The sequence below is a fragment of the Odontesthes bonariensis genome, chromosome 9 (genome assembly GCF_027942865.1).
Source record: "Odontesthes bonariensis isolate fOdoBon6 chromosome 9, fOdoBon6.hap1, whole genome shotgun sequence".
Classification (NCBI taxonomy): Eukaryota; Metazoa; Chordata; class Actinopteri; order Atheriniformes; family Atherinopsidae; genus Odontesthes; species Odontesthes bonariensis.
The window spans coordinates 29,730,891-29,754,566 of NC_134514.1; the positions used below are offsets into that span (position 1 = coordinate 29,730,891).

Consider the following 23,676-nt stretch of genomic DNA (forward strand, 5'->3'; position numbering starts at 1 on the left):
TGAGGTCGCCAAACCGGACCCCCTCGACGCCCTGGCTGCGCCTAGAAATTCTGTCCATAAAAATTATGAACAGAATCGGTGACAAAGGGCAGCCCTGACGGAGTCCAACCCTCACAGGAAACATGTCCGACTTACTGCCGGCAATGCGGACCAGACTCTGACACCGGTCATACAGGGACCGAACAGCCCATATCAAGGAGTCCGGCACTCCATACTCCCGGAGCACCCCCCACAAGAGTCCCCGAGGGACACGGTCGAACGCCTTCTCCAAGTCCACAAAACACATGTAGACAGGTTGGGCGAACTCCCATGCTCCCTCCAGGATCCTGCGGAGGGTGAAGAGCTGGTCCACTGTTCCACGGCCAGGACGAAAACCACACTGCACCTCCTGAATCCGAGATTCGACTATCCGGCGGATCCTCCTCTCCAGTACCCCCGAAAAGACCTTACCAGGGAGGCTGAGGAGTGTGATCCCCCTATAGTTGGAACACACCCTCCGGTCCCCCTTTTTAAAGAGGGGGACCACCACCCCGATCTGCCAGTCCAGAGGCACTGCCCCCGATGTCCACGCGATGCTGCAGAGGCGTGTCAACCAAGACAGCCCCACAACATCCAGAGCCTTGAGGAACTCAGGACGGACCTCATCCACCCCCGGGGCCTTGCCACCGAGGAGTTTTTTGACCACCTCGGCAACCTCAGCCCCAGAAATGGGAGGTCCCACGTCCGAGCTCCCCAACTCTGCTTCCTCATCGGAAGGCGTGTCGGTAGGATTGAGGAGGCCCTCGAAGTACTCCCCCCACCGACTCACAACGTCCCTAGTTGAAGTCAGCAGAGCCCCGCCCTCACCATACACGGTGTTGACGGTGCACCGCTTCCCCCCCCTGAGCCGCCGGATGGTGGACCAGAATCTCCTCGAGGCCATCCGGAAATCGTTCTCCATGGCCTCCCCGAACTCCTCCCAAGCCCGAGTTTTTGCCTCAGCAACCGCCGAGGCTGCGTTCCGCTTGGCCTGTCGGTACCCATCAGCTGCTTCCAGAGTCCCACTGGCCAAAAAGGCCCGATAGGACTCCTTCTTCAGCTTGACGGCCTCCCTCACCACTGGGGTCCACCAGCGGGTTCGGGGATTGCCGCCACGACAGGCACCGACCACCTTGCGGCCACAGCTCCGGTCGGCCGCCTCAACAATGGAGGCACGGAACATGGCCCATTCGGGCTCAATGTCCCCCACCTCCCCCGGGACATGGTTGAAGCTCTGCCGGAGGTGGGAGTTGAAACTCCTCCTTACAGGGGATTCCGCCAGCCGTTCCCAGCAGACCCTCACAATACGTTTGGGCCTGCCAGGTCTGACCGGCTTCCTCCCCCACCAGCGGAGCCAACTCACCACCAGGTGGTGATCAGTTGACAGCTCCGCCCCTCTCTTCACCCGAGTGTCCAGGACATACGGCCGCAAGTCCGATAATACGACTACAAAGTCGATCATCGAGCTGGGGCCTAGGGTGTCCTGGTGCCAAGTGCACATATGGACACCCTTATGCCTGAACATGGTGTTCGTTATGGACAATCCGTGACGAGCACAGAAGTCCAACAACAAAACACCACTCTGATTCAGATCGGGGGGGCCGTTCCTCCCAATCACGCCCCTCCAGGTCTCACTGTCATTGCCCACGTGAGCATTGAAGTCCCCCAGCAGGACGAGGGAGTCTCCCGGAGGAGCACTCTCTAGTGCCTCCTCCAGGGACTCCAAAAAGGGTGGGTACTCTGAACTGCCGTTCGGTGCATAAGCACAAACAACAGTCAGGACCCGTCCCCCCACCCTAAGGCGGAGGGAGGCTACCCTCTCGTCTACCGGGGTGAACCCCAATGTACAGGCGCACAGCCGGGGGGCAATAAGTATGCCTACACCTGCTTTACGCCTCTCACCGCGGGCAACTCCAGAGTGGAAGAGAGTCCAACCCCTCTCGAGGAGGCTGGTTCCGGAGCCCAAGCCATGCGTCGAGGTGAGTCCGACTATATCTAGCTGGAACCGCTCAGCCTCGCGCACCAGCTCAGGCTCCTTCCCCAGCAGAGAGGTGACGTTCCACGTTTTTATTTATATAGCGCCAAATACAACAAATGTCATCTCAAGGCACTTAGATAGTAAGTCCAATTCAAGCCAATTGGAATTCAATTAATTAATAATAATCATAATTCATAAAATAATCCAATTCGTTCATATAGAGCCAATTCAAAAACAATTTCCTAGCTAAGAAAACCAACAGATTACACTGAAAACTTTTTGTTTTTCGGTCCAATCTCCCGTCCTGAGCGTGCCTGAGGCGACTCTGGAGAGAAACGACTCCCTTTTAACAGGAAGAAACCTCTGGCAGAACCAGACTCAGGAAGGGTGGCCATCCGCCTCGACCAGCTGGGGTTTGAGAAGACAGAAAGGGGGGGGGGGGGGGGCGCCGCGGCGGCACTGTAACACCATTCAAAAGATATCTGTTGGAACAGGGAAATACGAGTTAATGACCACAATAATGTCACATATACATAAAGAGCGTAAAGTGAGGAAAGGTGTGACAGATGAGTCCCCCCAGCAGTCTGGGCCTATAGCAGCTTAACTATGGGATGTTTCAGGATCACCTGAGCCATCCCTATTCAAGGTAAACACAAGAAACTTGTGCTAATGAAAAAATAAATAAATAAATAAATGAAGGACCAGACTCAGTAAGTAATTCCCTATACTCACTATATAGATCTGCTCCTCACACCACAACAACCATCTTTTTACAGCCACAAGCTACCTCAGCCTCTCACCAACTGCACACCAGTCACAGCGTGGTGGGGATGCAAACCCTGGTTCGGGTAGGGGGAGAAATAAAAGAGGTAAGATAAGCGGGAATGGGATTCAAACCCTGGTTCGGGTAGGGGGTAATGAAAGTATAGAAGGTGCCAGAGGTGGAGGCAGGACAAGACACACTAGCAGATACAGCAGACAAACTCACCTAAACAGTCCTATATTCACTAAAAATACCAGCAAAAACAAAGCCATACAACTCACTCTCACCAACTGCACACCAGTCACAGCGTGGTGGGGATGCAAACCCTGGTTCGGGTAGGGGGAGAAATAAAAGAGGTAAGATAAGCGGGAATGGGATTCAAACCCTGGTTCGGGTAGGGGGTAATGAAAGTATAGAGGGTGCCAGAGGTGGAGGCAGGACAAGACACACTAGCAGACACACTATCAGATTCAACAGACCTAACTATAAGCTTTATAAAAAAGGAAAGTTTTAAGCCTGGTCTTAAAAGTGGAAAGGGTGTCTGCTTCCTGGACATTTACTGGCAGCTTATTCCACAATAGAGGGGCCTGATAACTGAAGGCTCTGCCTCCCATTCTACTTTTAGAAACTCTGGGAACCTCAAGTAAACCTGCAGTTTCGGAACGAAGTGATCTGTTAGGAAAATTGTTGATGTCTGCCATACGTCTTTTGACTTACCTTCAGTATGAGCGTGATGCATTTTATAATGAATTTTAGTTGGACATTTTTATTAATATCACTGGGTATTTGTGTTACTGTTAAATGATTAAAGGGATAGTTCGCCTCTTTTGACATGAAGCTGTATGACATCCCATACTAGCAATATTGTTTATGAACATTGACTTACCCCCCGCTGCGTAATGTGAGCAGAGTTCTGGCCTCGTTTTGGCGTTGACGAAAGTAGTCCAGCTAGTTGGCTGGGGTTTAAAAAATGAAGTGTTTTGCTTCTCAAAACAATATGTGTTCAAAAGAGTAATACATTTGCATCACAAAATCGTTCTCTTCGCATCACTGAGTGCTGTGTAGACCGTGCAGACCGAAGTGCAGACCGAGCAGTCCCCTGCTTCCGAGCAGTAAACACTGGAACAGTCGCGACTGTCGGCAGGTGGCAGCACGCAGTGATACGAAGGGAGAGAAAATAGTGCCAAGCAATTGTGAGGTCTGACTTTTTCCTGGAGAACGATTTTGTGATGTATTACTCCTTTGGCCTAAAAAACATAATTGATAGCTTAGATACTTTGTACTTGTTCCCTGATTTTACTAAAGATGTATTCCCTTGATGTCTTGTAAACTGGTTGCATATTAGTATTTTCACAAACACCAACATTTCTCTAATTTGAAACGTAATTAAGACACAGCCAGGGATTCTGCTTTAATGAAGTGCACGTATATGACTTTGTTATACTATCATGACATTTTTTTCTTCATTTGGACATGAAACCACAAAAATGCATGTGTGTCTGCTGGTTAATTCGTCAATCACTTCCATTGTTTATATTTTATAATGATTTTTCTTCTGAAGATGTTGTTTTTTTCCTTCTTTTTTTTCCTTTTTCTTTTTTTTTTTTACCGTGAACCGAGTACTTTGCTTCATTCCCTTGATGTATCTCATGTTCTGAGATGATAAAAAAATCATTGAATCCTTTTATTATTCTCCCACATCACACTTTGAATACCCCATACGTGTCCTGCTCTGTCTCACTCTAAGCTCTACAACCATCTTAAATCAGCTTGCATGATGTGCAGACTTCAACTGCATCTTTACTATCTGCTCTGCATTGTCCTCATCTGTCACTTCTCCCCTATAATACATGTTTGTCTCTTTGTCTTTGCTGCGGCCTTTCAGGGGCCGTCGCCATCCAACAGCTTGCCTCTGTCACGGCTCGTTCTCACACCCACAATAAAACTTTCTCTCTTTCTTTTCCCTCTTTTCATTCCTTCTGGAGCTCCCAAATTCCCTCCAGTCATTCAGTTTCTCTCTGCTGTCTACCTTCCTTCTGCATTCCTCCGTTCCTTTCTCTTTCTCCGCTCCTCCCTCTCCTTAATTCTCTCCCTCCCTCCCCCTCCCCCTCTCTCCCACTTGTCCGAACTCTGACAGGTGTGTAATTGAATGATTAATGACCACCAGAGTAACCCTCCTCCCACACACACACACACACACACACACACACACACACACAAACCCTTTATGTTAACATGCGATTGTACATATTTATATGCACACACATAAATTCAGGCTTGACATACACAGGTATGCACATTTTCATGTTACACACGTGTATTCATTTTGCTTCAACAGCCTGAATGGTCTTATTCAAACCAGTAGGAGTCTTGAAATGGTGGAAACATTATAAAGAGTGTAGCAATACGTGCATGTGCAATACATATGAAGACCTTCCACGCAGGGCCGACACAGTGGCACTGATGCAAGGGAGCTCTTTTGAAATGGCAGTCACATTATTGTGATCTTATGTAAGTATTAATAATATCAAAATATAAAAAGGCCCTGTTTTCTTCAATTATTTTCCAGTAATTCAGTTTACATGTCTCATATAGGAGTAAAGTAATACAACTAAACATTCTATTGCAGTAAAACACCCCGCTACAACACATATATTTGTCTCTGTTTTGTTCCAATTGTCCACATAAAGTGTAAATCTCATCCTATAATGGAGAGGAAAATTGGCCAATACATCTGAGCAAATCAAAAGCTGAGATTGTGATCATGAATGACATTATGCGACAGGTATGTAGTCTGACGTGTGACCAAAATGAATGCAGGTCCTTCTTATTTCTTATTACAGAAACCTGAGATGTAATGCAGTGGAAAAAACATTATTTTAAGGAAAACTGAAGTGCAGAACATACAAAGAGACACACACACACAAAGCTCAATTTTAGGAAAAAACAACATAAATGTCAACAATACAACAGCAACAACACATTTCAGAAGACATAACAACATCAAAAACACGACCGCATTTCAGAAAACATCAAAACTGACAATACAACAAAATTGAAAAAAATTGAAAATTAGAAAACACAAGAAAAGTAAGAACACAACATAATAAAAAAAGAAACATATCTGACAAAACTTAAAAAGAAAATAGAAAACAAAATCTAAAAACATATAAGCTTAAAAAAAAATCAAAGCTAACTTTCATAAGACAACATTTCACAAAAAAAACAAACATTTTAAATAAAGTGTTTTCTGAAATGCTGTTTTCTTTTTTTACGTCATATGTTGGGCCCTTCAGGGCCACCACAGAACAATTTCCAAGGGCGATAGCATTACTTTTATTAAGAACAGAATACACTACAGAGTAAATCAACTGGTCTGGACAAGATTCAATATGTTGTTGTCTGGGACGACTTATCTTTCCGCTTATCTCCTTGGGTGGTTTCATAAACACCCACAGTTTGGAGTCTAGTACTTTCTATTGTAACCCTCCGTCCTGAAACCCAACTCCAAAAAGGGTTTTTCTCTCAGCATGGTAATGGAAGGTTTACAATCGCGAGCCAAGCCCTTATGTCAAAATGTAAGCCATGATGGAGACCTGTGATCAGATTGATGCAGCATCTAGGGGTTCAGCATTCAAGAAGGTCTTACCATGCTGTCCTGCCAGTCAGTATATAGCCTGTGCCACATCACAGGCCAGATCCAGCCAGGCAAGAAGACGACATGTAGTTTTTGTTTGTTTAACAGTAACTGTCAGAATATCTGTAAATTAGGCTTTTGTTTCCCCATATGTGTTTGCTAAGCTTAGAGTGGTGTTCTGAATGTTTTGTTCTGATTATCCGTAATAACTGTCTTGAATATATGGATAGAAATGCAATAAATAAATGTTAAAATATATAAATAAATGTGTGTCTTTTGCATTTTTTGTTTTAGGTGCTTCATCATCTGTGTTATAAAATCTGTTGAGCTAGCTTTCAGCCAATCAGCAATGTACCTAAGGTAGAATGGGACTCTGGGTGGGACATATGGCTTTTTGTAGACTGTCCTCTGCCCTAATATGTCCACATGGAGCGTTTGTTTATGCCAGCCGAAATGAACTAGTGTTACTTTAAAGGAAACACTCTTAAATGATGTGTGATGTTGAAGTTCACATGAGTCGTATGTCCTTTTTACTGGTTGAAGCAATACTTTATAAGATATCATTATAGGTCATATTCAAGGAGGCAAGCAAAAAAAACAACAAAAAAAAACAACATGTATTGTCTAATTCTTCTTCACTGTCACTTCTTAGCTAACTTCTTATTAAAAATCTCATCATGTCAAATGTAGAACTTGTTGCTTTTTTGGGAGTTGCAAGCAAGTCAACCTGTGTTTTTTGAATACCTTCACTTCACATGAGGTGAGAGCATCACAAACTAACATCTCCATGCAAGCATAAATAGATTCACCACGTACAGAGGGCAGTGACATTAATCTTGTCAATTTAAAAAAAGCAAATATTCTTTAAGATATTCAAAACATCTTTTAATTGGATACTATGGGTTGCCTCAGAAATAAAGATAAATATACTCTTTCCCACAATAATATCCCCGGAAAACCAGAGTTCAATTTCCAATTCTCAGAGGTCATAATGAAACAAAAGCTACACTGCTTTACATGACAGTGAGGTTAAAAAGCTCACCAGGCAAACAAGCCCGTGAGGAGGTGAATGAGGAGGTGAGTAAAAGTGAGGCCAACATGGTCAGGGAGCGAGCATGTGAAGGGACAAAGAAAAGAAAAGTGGAGGGGTGCTGGGGTCAGGACTTGGGTGCCAGGGAGAACAGCCATTTCCTGTTGACCTCTTTCTGAACTCTGGCCCATGACCCACCCCTCCCTCCTCCTGGTCCAGGCTAAATGGGGATAAGCAGGGGGTGTGGTGTTCAGTGTTTGTTGTGTGTTTGGATGGATATAGGGTGGCAAAAGGTGGAAATTTGTATGGATGTTTGATGGCAGAAGGGATGCAGAGCAGAAGGGAGGAGAAGGTTATGGATACGAGTGCATTCGCAATGCCAAGGGAAAGCTTTGGGGCGTGAATGTAAAGGCTGTTTTACGTGTGTGTACTTTTTGACTAACCATTTTAGCCACAATTTGACGTGATGAATGAATCAGAAAGAAGAATGTGAGCTCTGACCTGTGCTTTAAAGCATTTGGAACAATCTGACTTCTTTCCTTGCTGTGATAATCCAAGCCTGTGTGACGGATCACTGCAGCTGCAGCCTGAGGCCTCCATCAAAGATAAACAGATAGTCACAGAGGATGGAATGACATGACTTATGATTGTGGAAAAGGAGGAAGATTGCGCTATTTTTCAAGAAAAGCTTTCTTTGAAGTTAACGGTTGAGACCTTTGTTATGAATGCTTAAATATCTCAGGAGTAAAAAAAAAATCCAAGTGGTATGAAGTAAATCAGGAGCACATAAGCAAGGAGTCTGAGCATTGCATCTGCCTCACATTTTTGTTTATTTGACTATATGATGATAGTCTGTCTTGTGTGTACTTCTCCAGCATACATCACTATGCAGATGTTACAAAACGTCTCTCCTACATTTGTTATGTCTGTATCACTCTGTGCTACTAATGTTGCTCAGACATACCATGTGAAAACAAACAAAGAATAAACTTTGACAAAACAAAGACCTTAAAAACATAGCGCCTTCCTGCCATGCAGGTCTCCTGAGCAAAGGAAGTCATTGTACAATCCCAATAAATAAATAAAAAATCCGTAAAATCTGTAAAATGTAAACAAATAGCAATGATTTGCATTAAGCTCATATTCTGTGCCCAATAAAACAGAAATTAAAAAAAATATGATTTTGAGACATTTTGCTATGTAATGAAAAACATTAGCTCATCTTGAAATTGATGGCAGCATAATGTCTAAAGAAAAAGCTGTGAAAAGTCTGGCTCCTCAGAATAGAATTTGAAATGATTTTCCTCACATAAACTTTTAATGATCAAGCTCCATCATATCTTAAAGATCTCATTATTCAATGTTTTTGCAACTGAGCGCTTTGCTTTCAGACTGCTGGTTTACATGTGATTCTTAATGTTTCTAAAAGTGGAAATGAAGACAGAACTTTTTGTTACCAGGCTCAGGTGACCCTGAAACATCCCATAGTAATGCTGGTATAGGCCAAGACTGCTGGGGGACCTCCCATGATGCACCTCTCCTCACTCTGCTCTCTTTACTCTCTGTGTACATATGACATTATTTTTGTAATTAACTTGTGTTTCTCTTTCTCAGCAGGTATCCCTGGCCTGGTGTTCAACCCCCTACTGGTCGAGGCAGATGGCCGCCCTTCTTGAGTCTGGATCTGATGGAGGTTTCTTCTTTTTAAAAGGGAGTTTTCCTCTCATTCAAGTCACTGATGCTAGCCAACAAAGTCCTTAATGGAACGGCTCCCATCTATTTGAATGCTTTTGCAAAGGCTTATGTCACAATTCGGTCACTCACGGTTAAGACAATCCAGACTCTTTTCATGTGTCGTTCCACGACGGTGGAATGACCTACCGAGTGCTACCAGAACAGGGTAGCACCCTGAATATCTTCAAGAAACTCTTGAAGACCCAGCTCTTCAGAGAGCATCGCCTATCCTAGCACTTACCCTGTATTTCCCTGCCCCTGCTACTGCACTTTATCTTTCTGTACTTCCTTCTAAGCCTGCACTCTATCGCTACACTGTCACCCCTGTCACCTCTGACTTGTCTGACTTGTGGTTTCCTTCTATGTAGCTTATTGTTAGCTTTGATATTAGCTGTAACGTTATATATTTTTTCAATTGTAAGTCGCTTTGGATAAAAGCATCTGCTAAATGCATAAACATAACATAAACATCCTCTCCACCATCAACTCCTACATACTCAGGATGGGGGACTGAATTAAAAAGAATGCCTGGTGCGATCTATACATTTCCTTAGCAATTCTTTTTAAATTAGCATTATATGAACAGGACTAATGCAGATTTTAATACATTTTTCCTTTTTTTAAAAATTGGATTACAATTAATTGGATCATAATTGGCTTGAATTGTATTGTTTCTTCCAAATGCCTTGAGATGACATTTGTCGTGACTTGGCACCATATGAAACTGGATTGACTTGAAACTGAAAGGTAAGTGGTATTAAGAAGAAACAGCTTGTTAATTAGGTGAATTGGTAACAGGTCAGTAAATGATTAGGTATTTTAAAAAAAGAGCACCTTTGAGAGGCAAATTCTCTCAGAAGTAGAAGAAAAGTAGCAGATGTTTAGGTTTTCTACACAAAACTCCTACAAGTTAAGTCATCTACAGAACACAATATCATAAAAAAGAAAATCTGAAAACATAAGTGAGACAATTTGAAATAAAAAATGGATGCCCAACATCTTTGGGCCCTCAGGCAGCACTGCATTAGAATCAGGCATGATTCGTTCATGGAAATCCTTGCATGGGCTCAGGAACACCACATAGTGTTGTGGTGGAAGAGTCTGAGATGGACCGACCTGCCTGCAGTTCAGACCTTTCAACAATTGAAAACATTTGCTGCATCATGGAATGCAAAATATTACAAAGCAGACTCAGAACTGTTGTGTTTTTGGAATACTCTATTTGACAAAAAATGGGAGTGGGGAATTGTGATATGATGTTGGTGTATTATACAGCATCCAAGCCGATTTGGAATTGGGGTTGCAGATAAACAATAAGTGCTGTTCTTAACTAAAATACATACCCTCGTAAATTTTAACTTCAACTTAGAAATAATGTTGTATAATAAGCAGGAAACTAGAGTAGTAGACACTATTACATACATAGTTCAAACTAGTTTAAGAGGAAGAGACCTCACGATTACCAACCACTATTTTGTGCATGTTCAGGACAGTGATTGAATCAAACTTAAGATTCTATGCAATCTGTTGGATTCCTTAGCTGGACAACTTTTTACGAATTGGCATTATTATAAATTATAAATACTATCATACCGAATTGAATTGAACAGAACTGAATTAGACTATATTTGATTAGCCCTGAACTGAACTTTACTTTCTCTGAAAAGTGCCCTGAGAGGACTTTTGTTATTAATAGGCGCCATATAAATAGGCCAAATTTAATTAAATCAAATGGAACCAGTTATTCAACTGTACTGGACTAAAATGTTTCACTGGTCACGTTTTTGTGTGTATTATCTGTGACCATTAGTCTCTGTCTGTTGGTCAGCATAATTAGACAAATGTTACCAGGCCATGAGATTTAGTACAGTGATGAAGAAAGGGGCAGAAGAATAACCGTCCGCTTTTGGTGTGATTGTTTCCTCTTTAAATAATAAAGCGGGGAGGATGAGGAAATTGATGGAGGATGCACCATCTGAGTGCTCTTTTCATTTCTTTGCTCTTACTTCCGCTATACTCAGCTCTCTGGTGGTGTTACATGAGTTTCAATTTTGAGATAGTGGCATATCACTTCTATAACATTTTATTGCATTTTGTCTGTTGGATCATTTTTCAAGTTAACACAAACTTTATTAGATAATGCATAATTTATCTATCCGTCAAGATGTATACTGTTAACATACAATGCATTCAATAGCATAAAAGCTAAACACTTAAGTGAAATGCTATTTTTATTATTATTTTAACCTTATATACAAACAATTGTAGAGTAGATAAATGAGAATTAGATAAATGAAACTTTCATGCATCTACTTTCTACTTATAGACAAATGATAGAAAGCAATCTATGAACATTTTTTAAAACCCTATTCTCTAATATTTAATAGTTTAATTACAAAGATCACATGGCACAAATCTTCTATTTCCTATTTTCCTTTTGTGCACTTATATATCAAATTTCATGCATACCTCCTCCTTGGAGGATATTTATATAGCAACAGCCTCTCTATAAGCACACAATATTAAGGAAGCTGTGAACAACATATAGTATGGAACTGGGGCATAGTGACTGACTCACTGACCAGCTGGTTTAAGGAACTAAATTGCACGTATTAAAAGTGACTGTAGTGTCTTCTTGAAATGTAAAATACATGTTGAACAGATAAGCTGCAGGTTGAATCACACCACACATACAAACAAATGACAAGTGACGCGTTTTACAAAAAAAAAAACATTTTAATACTTTAACTGAATTTCCCATCATTATCATCCAGAAATACTTCAGCGGTCTGAGCAGAGTGGAGAGGGAGCTGAATGTGTAAAGAGTCCTTTGGCTGCAGCTCTCCTCACCCACCACTGCGACACTCAACAATATACTAGAAATGCTTACAGAAGTTTGTGTGTGTATGTGCTGAAATGGCTTTCCGTGTTGTGTTTGTTGATGTATGTGTGCGTGAGTGTGTTTGTGAGTGTATAGGAAAAATCCTAAGGTAACGGACGCCTGATGGCGTCTTAAGGAGGTCAGTGATACAAGAGCGAGGCAGACTGGAAGTCATTCATAGTGTTTAGCTTCATGCTGAGGAAGAGCACTAACATTTCAACAAGCTCATGTGAAGCTGCATCCGCCTGGAGTGGCACACATAAATACAAAAATAGAATAGGAAAAAAAAAAAATCAAAAAAGCTTTAAATAAAGTGTGTGTGGACAGTCGATGTGTGCAGGAAGACAGGGAATGGGGAAGAAGGCAGGGTCACACGATCAAGTCCCATTCAGTAACAACCTTGTGCAGTTGCAAAAGGTCTGTGAATGAATATTCATTTGTCTCTCTGATCCGGTCAGTGTCTTCCTGTGGTTCAGCAGGCATGATGGGAAGCGTAGTTTAAAGCATGTGTCTCACCCACAGGACACAGTGGAGAAATTTAAAGAAGAGGAAGCACTTCTACTCTGAGAGAGGTATGGCTTACACCTGTGGGTTCAGACTGAAGTGTGTGAAAGTGAAATGTTCGCATGTGTGTGTATGTATGCGCGTGTGTGTATGTGTGTGTTAACAAGTGGAACAGCAATATTGAGGTCAGTGTCTTTCAGTGGGGAATGTAAACTTTTGGACCAATGTGTTATTTGTTCTTTAAATAATGTACTGTATGAGTAATTACACATCCAGTCTCATACACACACATATCCCACCCCACACACTCACACATTCATTCAGTAAATTTCACACACACCAACTCCCTCAACAGCTAGTGTGCGTGTATGTCCAGTCCTTGTGCGAGGAGTGGCTCTGCGGGGTGTGCGTGTGGCGGAGGATGGAGCAGCATCGCTGGGTGAGGATGTGGTCCGGGGTATGAGTGGAGGGATGGTCCTGGGTGCGGAGGGTAGCCTGGCTGGGACAGCAGAGCACCGGGGTAGTCACCTTGTAGAGTGGACATTCCCTGGAGACCTGGTTGGCAGAAAGATAATTAGAAAAAAAACAAAAAATAGGTATGGTACAAGTACAGTGCGCACTATCTCAAAATATCTGCCCTTAATAATCCTTTTGGAATTTTCGAAGAATGAAGAATAAGATTTTGTTTTTGCTGAATCTGTAATTTCATTGTATAAAATGTTGCTCTGACGTGCATCGCAGAGATCAGACTTAGACTTCGTGCTCAAAAGTTCTCCAATTCAAAACACTATTAAGTTTAAACTCACTATTATACTATTATATTCTACTATTTTCTCAATATGCTTTTCATCTTAAAACCAGCATTACTTCCATGATTGACATCAAAGTCCATGGCTGATGTTTTGCATTTTTGTTTACTTTTCAGTGCACCGCACAGGTTTTCCTTGTGTTTCCACTTAAGCAAAAACATTTGAAACCTTATTCTATGAGTCATCCTATATATATATATAATCTTGTTCAAGTCTTAATTGTAGATAAATATTTAAATTGAATAAATACAATTATATCCAGCCTTCTGATTAAATTTATACAGACTTCCACTAAAATTCAAGTAGAAAGAGAAAGATTCAAGTATTTTTAGAAATTCTCGTCTTTGGTATTCAATTAAATTGAATAATATTCCTTTAAAACTTGAGTCCTAAACTGTACACTGGTGAGTCACTCTTTATTCATAGAATTTACCCAAAAGACTCAACTCTGTCCTCTCATGGCTATATTATTTTCTCTTTTATCTATTTATCTCTTGCTCATCTTTGGTATTTAGCCCAAGGCCCATTGACTCCTCCTGGGGACATGAAATCGTAAAAATGTATACCTTTATGGAGAAAAAGAGATGCAAAAGTAATTTAATGAAACAGCTGTGCTCTACAGTTTCTTACAAATAGGAAAATAGGAGGAAGTAGTGCATCTGTTGGGGACTGTTTTCAGCAGCAGATAATTCCACAGTTTGTGCTCTGGTGAGTGTTTCCAGCAGCAGGATGGCGTTTGGGGGGCTGAGTCAACTATAGTAAACCACTCTGTTTGTGTTCATGGTAATGAAAAGATTAATCAAAACAGCACGGCTCATCTTTGTGTTTTAATGCCATATGGCACAAAGGAAAAAAATATACCTGCAGTTCTAAGCCCGAGGTGGGCCTGGCCGTCAAGTCCGTAGCCCCCAAGAGCTGCTCCCTCTGGGCTGTAGGGACCACCCTGACCTACGAGATAACACCCGCCTTCAGACACATATATATACACTCGAATACACACTCATATGCTCACTAAGGAGTTTTCTAACTGACCGACTGAACACCAACCTGAGCGGTTTGACTGGTCAATCATCGGTTGAACTATTCTTCTCCTGGCATTGATGAACCTGCACAGAGTGGATGGGGGGAGAGATATAAAGAAAGACAGCGAGAAAGATGCACAAGGCCAGCCGTTAATGGAGAAAGAGGCTGAACGGGAGACTATTAACCTTTTCCCTTTTACAACCACTTAACCCTTTCAGAGGGCAGAGTAAATCAAAGTTATGGTAGAGCTGATATCGATCGACCCTGTGATAATTGATTGATCTGCTTTGATCTCGCTCTGTGTATGTACTGCTGCAGAGGTACGGATGAAAATAAGCAAGATATGGAATTATTCAATATTTTGTTTAACATGTAACAAAGACTGAAATTCCAATGTAGCCTACAGAAAATTTGTTTTTTTATGAAAGAACTGTTAAATAATCACCATGGAAAGGGTGGGCTTATTTCTGGCAAGTGTTCATCTATGTTGGCTCATTTGTGGCTGGAGAGTGACTGGGAAACTTAGGAGCAGTAAATAATCTGATTATTAGATATTGATTTGCAATTCTGTTTCATGAGCACGGAGCAAATGGATTTTACTGCGCTGCAGCTTGAAGGAAACTGCTTCGCAGGGCATTTTCCTCTCCATCATGTGATATGCTCCAGTGAATTAGATTATGATCCTCTCTGGAAGTCTTGTAAAGGTGATACCTTTAACCAATTAACTGTTATTCACACTGAATATGCACAGTAGAAAAAAACAAGCTTACATAAGTCAGAAATAGACAATTAATGCCGGCACCAGACGATTACGCCTTATATCTTATTGACACGGCTGAAGCCATGTTGTTCATTTGAAAGTTGATGCTTTCTATTTAAACAAGACTGTCTAATTGATTATTGATAAACCACAAGCCTGGAATTGGTACATTGATTTAGGAGTGCACTGACCAGTTGTTGACCTGTAAGATGGTCAGCCCTGTGTCTTGCGACAGCTGCTTCTTCTGCTCCTCTGACGGGTATGGGTGCTGGAAACACAAGGCACACATGTAGAGCCAGGGTTGAACAAATCAAAGCCAGACTTTGAGGTGTGACATTGGCCACAGCATACGAACAAGCAAGAGAAAAAACCTCTTAAGGAAAACTGAAGCTTTATCTCAAACCCAGACCAAAATGATGTGTGTGAGCCCTCATTGTGAACTCTGATGACACTCCACCTGAATTCCTCTCTACACACACATTTTAAGACTCATCCCCATTTCAGTGTTTCTCTCCCTCTTCACACACACACACACACACACACACACACACACACACACACACACACACACACACACACACACACACACACACACACATATTGTAATAACTGGAGTGAGGCAACATTTGACCTGCCTCATTTAGTAGCTAATCACTAATCTAACTGCCTAACCCACAATTACACACTCCATTTCTATCATTTCCACAACGATTCAACAGTGAGCATATTCATATGATCACTTAATCCCCCAGATTTTAATTTAATTTAATTGACCTCCATTATACACTCATTCCCCTCTTTGTCTTTTCTTGTCTGTGACATGTTCCCCACACTAAATCCTCTCACGCAGTAATTATTCTCTAACAGTGAACAACATAGGCTATCTTTGTTTAGTTAAATGTCTGCAATGGTGGTCTTAATTACTGTCTAAATCTAATACTTTCAGATGTAATGATTAATTCTATGCAGTTGGAACACAAAGAAGAAAGCTAACCGAAAGGTGCTGAAAGAGCCAAGCTCGCATGATGTTCGTGGCCACTTTAGGGAAGATCCCTCTCTTCTTGTTGTTCCGCCTGTCTCTGTCATTCTCGTCCTCTTCTCCTGTGCTGGGAGAGGCCACTCCTCCATCAAGACCATCGCCTGCAGGAAGACCACCCGAGTCATGGTGTTTAAGTGAATGCATGTATGGGACCCCATTAAGGCCCAGTGCTGATTTATTTCATTGCTTTTAATGTCATTAACCTAAAATGTGCAATAGATACATGAAATGTATTTTTGAAAATGATAAGATATGACATTCACTATTTCTTAGAAGCTGTATTAATGTCTTCTGCTTGTTTTTTAACTACTTTATAGCTTGGGCAGGTGTACACCATTTCTCTATTTTGTGACATTTTATGAAAATAAAATTAATAATCATTTGAAGCCATTTGTGTTTTCTTTTTTAATTGAATTGAAATGAATTGAATTGAATTGAATTGAATTGAATTGAATTGAATTGAAGCTCTGGCGCCTGACTGGGATGCCTGGTAACTGCAAGGTTGGGGGTTCATTCACACTGTCCCAAATGCACAGTGTCTAGTGCAACACAAGTTGCTTCTGACTGCAGCTCCATCACTGTGTGTGATTGGGCAAATGTGAAACACGTTTTTAAGTGCTCTGTAGAACATCTAAGGTTAAAAGGTGTTATGTAAGTGCAACCACTTACCACTTTGTAGGATTTGGCTGTGTGTGAATCTTGTTGCACATTTGGTTACACCTTTATTTTCTTGCATGAATCCTGACTGTACAATGCAAGGTTTCCTCACTCACACATTCTATTTTTCAACTTGAATGCATGTATCTGTCTGCATATTTACCTGCGTCACTGCCGTTGTCTACTGTGCTGTGTGAGGGCAAACCACACGTGCCTGGTGTTCCCAGAGGAGTTGTGGCGCATTCATCTGGCTCCCGTAACCACGATGCATTCTGCAGAGGAGACAGAAGGAGGGAGGTTGAAGGTAAAGTGGGGAATTCGCAGCAGGTGAAACTTGGAAACGCAATCGAGTTTTTGGACAAGTAGTGTTTCACCTGCTCTGACAGACTAGTACAGGATCCACTGAAGTCCTCCATGTCAGACTTGGACCCTCCCTCCCGTTCATCCAGAACAAGGTCTGTGGGCATTTTTCCTTTCAGGCAAGTGATGTAGCGATGGCAGAAATTATCACACAGGTCATGCACCTTAGGAAACAAATGTATTCTCATCAGGGTATACTACTGACACCAGTTAGTAAGCAGAGCCTAAACAGACTGCAAATAATGATAATGACATAATACTGACAATAATGAAATTAATTTGGCTGATGTGCGTTGCCCCAATTCACAACACAACTCATCTCTAGTCACTTCAAAGAAAAACTGAACACATTCAATAAAAGTTCAATGGGATACAGCCCAATACAATCCAATTATAACCCACTTTAATGTAGTCAATTGTTAACTAATAATAATACAATATAATCCAATGCATTACAATCCAATTTGAGTCAATTTGTTAACTTCACACCAATGCATTATAATTGTATCCCTATATTGCTTGTGTAATATTTGCCATAGTGGCTGTAGGTGCTACTTATTTATATTTTGTCTATGTAAAACTTCAGACGACTTGAGGAAGCTACATGTACAATGTATTGTATCAAATGATAATGTATTGTATCGTATCATTATGTATAACTTCATATCTTATTGTATTATTCTGCATAATAAAGAACAGGTTCGTGTCTTAAAATAATGATGTGTGTTTTCTTTCCTTTCACAGCCAGATACATTTTCTTTCTTTTCCCTCTACATGAATTGTATGTATACTACAGAGATGTTTAACAACTACATGTAGCTGATGGATGGTATACTTTCCTACAAACAAAGACATATTGGGATATCACTAACCTTCTCTAACTCCAGTAAATGGAACCGAAGAACCTGTATGGCCTGGATCATCTGTGGAAAGAAAGGCCAGAGCTTAATTTTGTGGACATATCTCACCACGGAATGTGAGAAAAGTGAGTTTCTTATTTCAGCATGGCATTTGTTGGTGTGTCATACCAAGTTGTCCAGCTCAGGATTGGAAGAAAATATGGGTTTCTCTGAGCGAATCTGAAACACAAATCTAGCCACTTAAAAAAAAAAAAAACTAAAAACCCCAAAATCTACTGATGTCTGATTTGTCCTTCAGAGCCTCACCCACCTGCTTGGCAAAGGCTGCGATGTCATCGTTGAAGGAATCAGAGGAGCAAACATCACTGTGATTGGTCATGCCGGGGAGGTGGGCGGTGGCTGAGAGTGAGGAGGAGTCTCGAGGGGAGCAGGTGGCCAGCTCACACTTCTCAAACACTAAGGCCAGCAGTGGAAACAGTGGGTGACTGCCCACACACATACAACACACAGAGACATACATATACAGTTAACACACTATACATAAACACAGTAACAGTTGACATAGTGTACACACGATACATTTACAGAATGTGTCACATGAAACTTTATATAACTGTATTTATGAAACAGACAGCTGTAAACACTTCAGATGGATTCTCATGTTCAGCACGGTAAATATATGATGTTTGTTAATCTGCTACAAGTGCACATGCAGTATAAACAGTTTCTTAACCACCGACATGCCACACAAATGATCGTACCCATATATCTGGTCTTTGTGGTGTTTGAGGGAGTCAGGGATGGTGTGTCCATACTGCGGGGGAGGAAGCCCCCTGACGTCGTCCCCATACCCCCCCACCGACATGCCCTCCGACCCTGAGTAGTGCACCAGCTCTTCATACTGAAACATAATTACATGGAGAGACAGAAAACATGAGACACGTTTGACATCTGTGGCTGTCTGACATCAAGTCTTACTGTGATTTTATTATGTGGCCAAGCTGTCCGGGGGCCTGAGCAACACAGCCGACTGGACCAGGACACAGTTAGCAGACTTTATGATTTAGCAGCCTTTGTGTGCGTCTGTATGTGTTACAGGGATATTGTGCTGTCATTTGATCAAAAATGAACAATTGTCTCTGCCGTTTTTTTTTACACTTTAAAATCTAGTGTGTGTGTACATTTTTCCCATTAAAAAGCAGGGAAATTCACACAATTTTATTCTCCTTCAGGTGAAAAATGATACAGCCATATCACTCTAAGTATTATGAACCCTGAAAATCATTTCAAAAGCATCAGCAGATAGGCATGTTCAAGATAAACTTAGCCGTTTTTAGTTCTTGAAAAATCTTCAGTGTCTGCTAATCAAGAGAGCAGATCCTTGAAGAAAGACAGCGAGCCTGTAGCTGATGATATTGTCTCCTCCCTCTTAAACTCAGACTAGACAGGAGTCGTGCTGAGACTTCCCTCATGACATGCTGTGAAAACCTCACTGGGGCCCACTCACGCGCACACACAGACACCCTAACATCAGGAATCAGACACACATATGACAGATACAAGGACACACACACACAAACAAATCCACAGACAACCATACATGCTGTTGTTCTCTGAGCATATATGTCTGACTCTGTGTGTGTGTGTGTGTGTGTGATGTGTCTGCAAGCTAATTTGTCCCTGCCTGCAGCTGCTGTCTGTGAGGCAGCGTTGCTCAGGTCAGAGGATCTGCTTCTGTTTCTCTCTCTGTTGGATTAAGGGGACTCCGGGCGCAGTCCCGCAGGGCCACTGGGATCACACACAGACAGCTCCTGCTAAGTGGCCTCACCCGCACACCTTTCACTTCACTGTTATTTTAACCAAGTCATAAAAGTTATGATGTGCTCAGCCTAGTTTTTCTAAGGAAACTGTTCCCAAGACAGGCTGCAACAAGATAGGTTTCCTGTACTTTACTACGGATATATGGGCTCAAGGTGACACACAGTGACTTCAGTAGACTTGTTCTAATATCTGAAGGCATTAGGATTAAGATGATATTTCAAATTATATTGGAACCCTGCATGGCTCACAAATAACTTAATTTTGATCCACAAAGTGCTCAGCTTTAGAGTCTTTTCAAATTATTTGTGTAAAAGTGTAAAAGTATCTAAACTATACTGCACAGCAACAGTGAAAAACAGATATAAAAGCTATTTTCTCTACATATTCTCTCTTTAAAAAAAGAGAAATTAAATCATTTTTTCTTCATGTGCATGCACTGTCCACAAATCCCTCTGTAGAGCCCCCTAAGGTCTCCAGACCCCACTTTGGAAACCACTGTCCTAAATGGCTTATCAAATTGTTGCATTTCAGAGTCCCATATGGCCACCGGGATCACAGAAAGCACCTGCTCTGAGGCCCCGTCCCGGGACACCTTCTAGTTTTTATGGAGGCTGGCTATTAACGCAATCACCGCTATCAGATTGCTCGTCTCTTTTTACGCATGGTCCCTATCGAATTTCCCTGCGTCAAGCGGATCAAAGCGCGTAAGTTTAGATGACAAATTCCGCGAATTTTACCCCGTTTTAAGAAAAGTCACGAAGCCGACAAACAGACCTCTGATGGGCACACAACATATTCATTATGAGTTTGAACTTTGTTATCTCGGTAGAAAAGTTTTTCCAACTGCTTCATCAGGATGTTGGGATGATGTCATGTCGTTAATCTCTGTGGCTCCTGGATTATGCTCGAGAATAACACATTAGAGGAGCTACAGGAAATTGGGTCCCTCTCCTCTGTTTCGTATTGTTTCCCGTTAGTTCTGTGAAACTAGAGCTGAAATAATGGGCGTTAAGTCTGTTTAAATTGTTAAAACATCTACTTTATACTAAACTATAATGGTTATCAAGGAAAACGTCTCATTTGTCGAACTGATTTTCGCATTAATTTGAATTCCAAACATGGAAAAAAAAGTACGGAAACCTATTCAGATTTTTTTCTCGCGTCAATTTATGAAAGAAAAGTGGAACAAATACGGTTAATTTGGAGTTATTTTTAAGCAAAAATGATTTAGTTATGTTAAATCTTAAATTTCACAGTTCCTGTGCGTTTGACCGAGAGAAGCAAAACTTAACAAATGAGAACCAAGTGACTACAGTCATTCAATGGATACTTATTCACACAAATGTTGTTGTTTTTAACAAGGAATTTCTTAACTGTTTTGGTTACTTAAAAGGTATGAAACTTCAAGACTTTACGTATATCACTCCAACACTTTGTGGATGAAACATAGAGCGAACTGAGCGGTCCTTGTTGCAGATTTGAGCGCTTCAAAATAAGTCAACTTCAGTGTTGTCTAAAACACTGATTATATAAGTGAGTGATCCTGAGAGGACAATTATTTCTCCTTAATTTTTGTTTAAAAGATCCATACACTTTTAGATGGTGTTTGAATATATAAACTATCACTCTACAACTCAGTATCCCTTTACACAACCTATGGTTGCAAAAGATCCCACTTCACCCTCAGTATCCATCCAGATATGATCAATATTACTGCTGTTGGGTTTTGGATATCTTTTTTTAGCCTAAATGCAGTTTCTGGACAGTTGTTGGTGATGAGACTCTGGTAGAGCATGTCTGTCTGCTAAAGCCCGCTCTGCTCTGCCAGCACTGTTTGTGTACAGCAGTGGTTTTCTGTCTGCAAACTGTACATCTCTAATTGCTCTCTTCTCGGGAGAGGGCTCAGTCCGCCTGCTGCCCGTTAGCCTCTGCCTATATTCCTCCTCCTCCTCTACCACCACCAAGCCTCTGAATCACTGTAGCAAAAAAACTGACCTACTTACCGAGTTGAAGAGCTGCATCTCCCCTGCTCTCCTCTGCCTCTTAATGACCAACTCTCTAACCCTTAGCTGGCTGGCATTAAATAACTGGAGGACCTGTTATGTTAAGGAGAGGATGAGATCTGAGATCTAAATCAACAGCTGCCGCACAAGGAGTGACCTCACTGAAGTGACTTTCCCCTTACGAATGGAGAAATTGGGGTTTAAAAGTTTATGTTCTTTACCCCAATCATAAAATGGCTAGAGAAAAAACTAAATGTATTGGTATATGCACATGTTTTAAAGCCCAATAAATGCATTTCTCTTTCGGCTTTTCCCCTAATAATTCCACCCCGGTAACAGCCCACTGGTCTATCTAACGGGCCTTGCGTTTTTGTGGCTGCTAACTGTGCATGCGAACAGGACTCCCAACCATGTGCTCCTATTATGATGATAATCATCTCTGTGGTGATAACCTATGAATGATATCATCCCAAGCAGTCTGTGCTAAATAACGTGAAAAAAATTAAGAAGAAAATCAGCAGACCTACCCTCTTCTCCATGCGACTCGACAGCCAGACCTACACCGGAGATGATGATGCGCTCCTCGGCTAGTCCAGCGAGCTTTGCTCCCTTCCTCTGCTTCTCGGCTCCTAGAAATCAGAGCGCATTTGTTGTTCATATGCATCAGTGATTAAGTTGCAAACAAGATCAACATCAAGACAGAAAAACCCCTAAAGGATTAAACAAAAAAACATTAAGTGGGCAGAGAACAGTGGAGATCTGCTCCTGCTGTGTGTTTACTCCGCGTCCATCGCGTTTTATATTACAACATAATGATAGGTCTGGAGGTTTTATGGACGACTGATATCCTGAGAGCCTATTGCCTATAATGGTTTACAATACGCTGAGAGGTAGGTAATAAACGCTTCAACTAATTCTCGCAGTCTATTAAATGATATAGGCTGATGAGTAATAGCCAAGGCTCCAGTAAATTGTGTGAAATATCCCACCGAGACGTAAATATCCGCCGTATCCAGTCCTGTTCGGGCCGCGTCCGGTGTAGTCCAGGGAGCGGGGTGAGAGGGAGCAGCGGCTTCCTGCAGCGCCTCGCCTCCGCCTGGTGCGCCTCTCGCTCCGGATCGCAGAGCGTCGGGATGCTCGGTGCTGCGTGCGGGCGACAGATAGTCTACACAGCGTCCAGCCCCTTCCTTTTTGGCTCTTTGCGCTCGCTGTCCGCGCAGCATACGGCGACAGGCTGGAAAATGTCACGGCCCGGGATGAGCGATGGTGTTTTCAGCCTCAAGAGGGGAGAAGGAGGAGGAGACGAGGAGGAGGAGCAGGAGTGGTGACTCTGGTGGTGGCGGGTTGCGGGGAGGTTTCTGGGGGTCAAAACGCGACGGGATCTCTTGCCCACCTCTACCCCCCCCCCCCCCCCCCCCCCCCAGCCCCTCCCTCTATCTATCCATCTATCCATTCCTCCTCCTCTTCCTCCTTTACCCCTCCTCCTCCTCCAAATCACACACACAAAACGCAGGAGAGGACCTGCTCAATTGTTTTTGTCCCTTTTCATCTCAAGCCTCCTCCGAGGTCTGAGCTGATTTCATCCCTCCATCTTTCCCTTCCTCTTCCCGCAGCTGCGCAATTTTCATCTCTGGGTGGAAGAATCGCAATCAGTCACTCTCTCTGTGGAGCATTTCCAACAAAATCAACGAAAGTCTGGACAATCAATGATTATTAATCTGGCCATTTAAATCCAGCACACATGCACACACAACCGGGTTGCGTTTCATGTAAAAAAGGTTCACTTTTCGTACAGATGG

At 42.2% G+C, this 23,676-nt stretch overlaps 1 protein-coding gene across 2 annotated transcripts; it reads right to left on the bottom strand.

Annotated features, from left to right (window-relative positions):
- Nucleotides 1-11,905: 11,905 nt before the first annotated feature.
- Nucleotides 11,906-23,248, bottom strand: meis3 (myeloid ecotropic viral integration site 3). Of its 2 annotated transcripts, XM_075473990.1 has the most exons (13): nucleotides 22,867-23,248; nucleotides 22,405-22,506; nucleotides 18,815-18,954; nucleotides 18,364-18,538; nucleotides 18,222-18,272; nucleotides 18,066-18,116; nucleotides 17,208-17,357; nucleotides 16,997-17,105; nucleotides 16,132-16,277; nucleotides 15,329-15,405; nucleotides 14,402-14,460; nucleotides 14,216-14,302; nucleotides 11,906-13,100 (listed from the first exon to the last, which is right to left on the bottom strand). In XM_075473990.1, the coding sequence occupies exons 2-13, from the start codon at nucleotides 22,414-22,416 to the stop codon at nucleotides 12,901-12,903; spliced, it is 1,257 nt and encodes a 418-aa protein (XP_075330105.1). In that variant the 5' UTR covers nucleotides 22,417-22,506; nucleotides 22,867-23,248; the 3' UTR covers nucleotides 11,906-12,900. The 2 variants fall into 2 exon arrangements, with proteins under 2 accessions (XP_075330105.1, XP_075330107.1); XM_075473992.1 differs by lacking the exons at nucleotides 22,405-22,506; nucleotides 22,867-23,248 and having other exon boundaries at nucleotides 18,364-18,509; nucleotides 18,815-18,893.
- Between the last annotated feature and the right edge of the window lie 428 nt (nucleotides 23,249-23,676).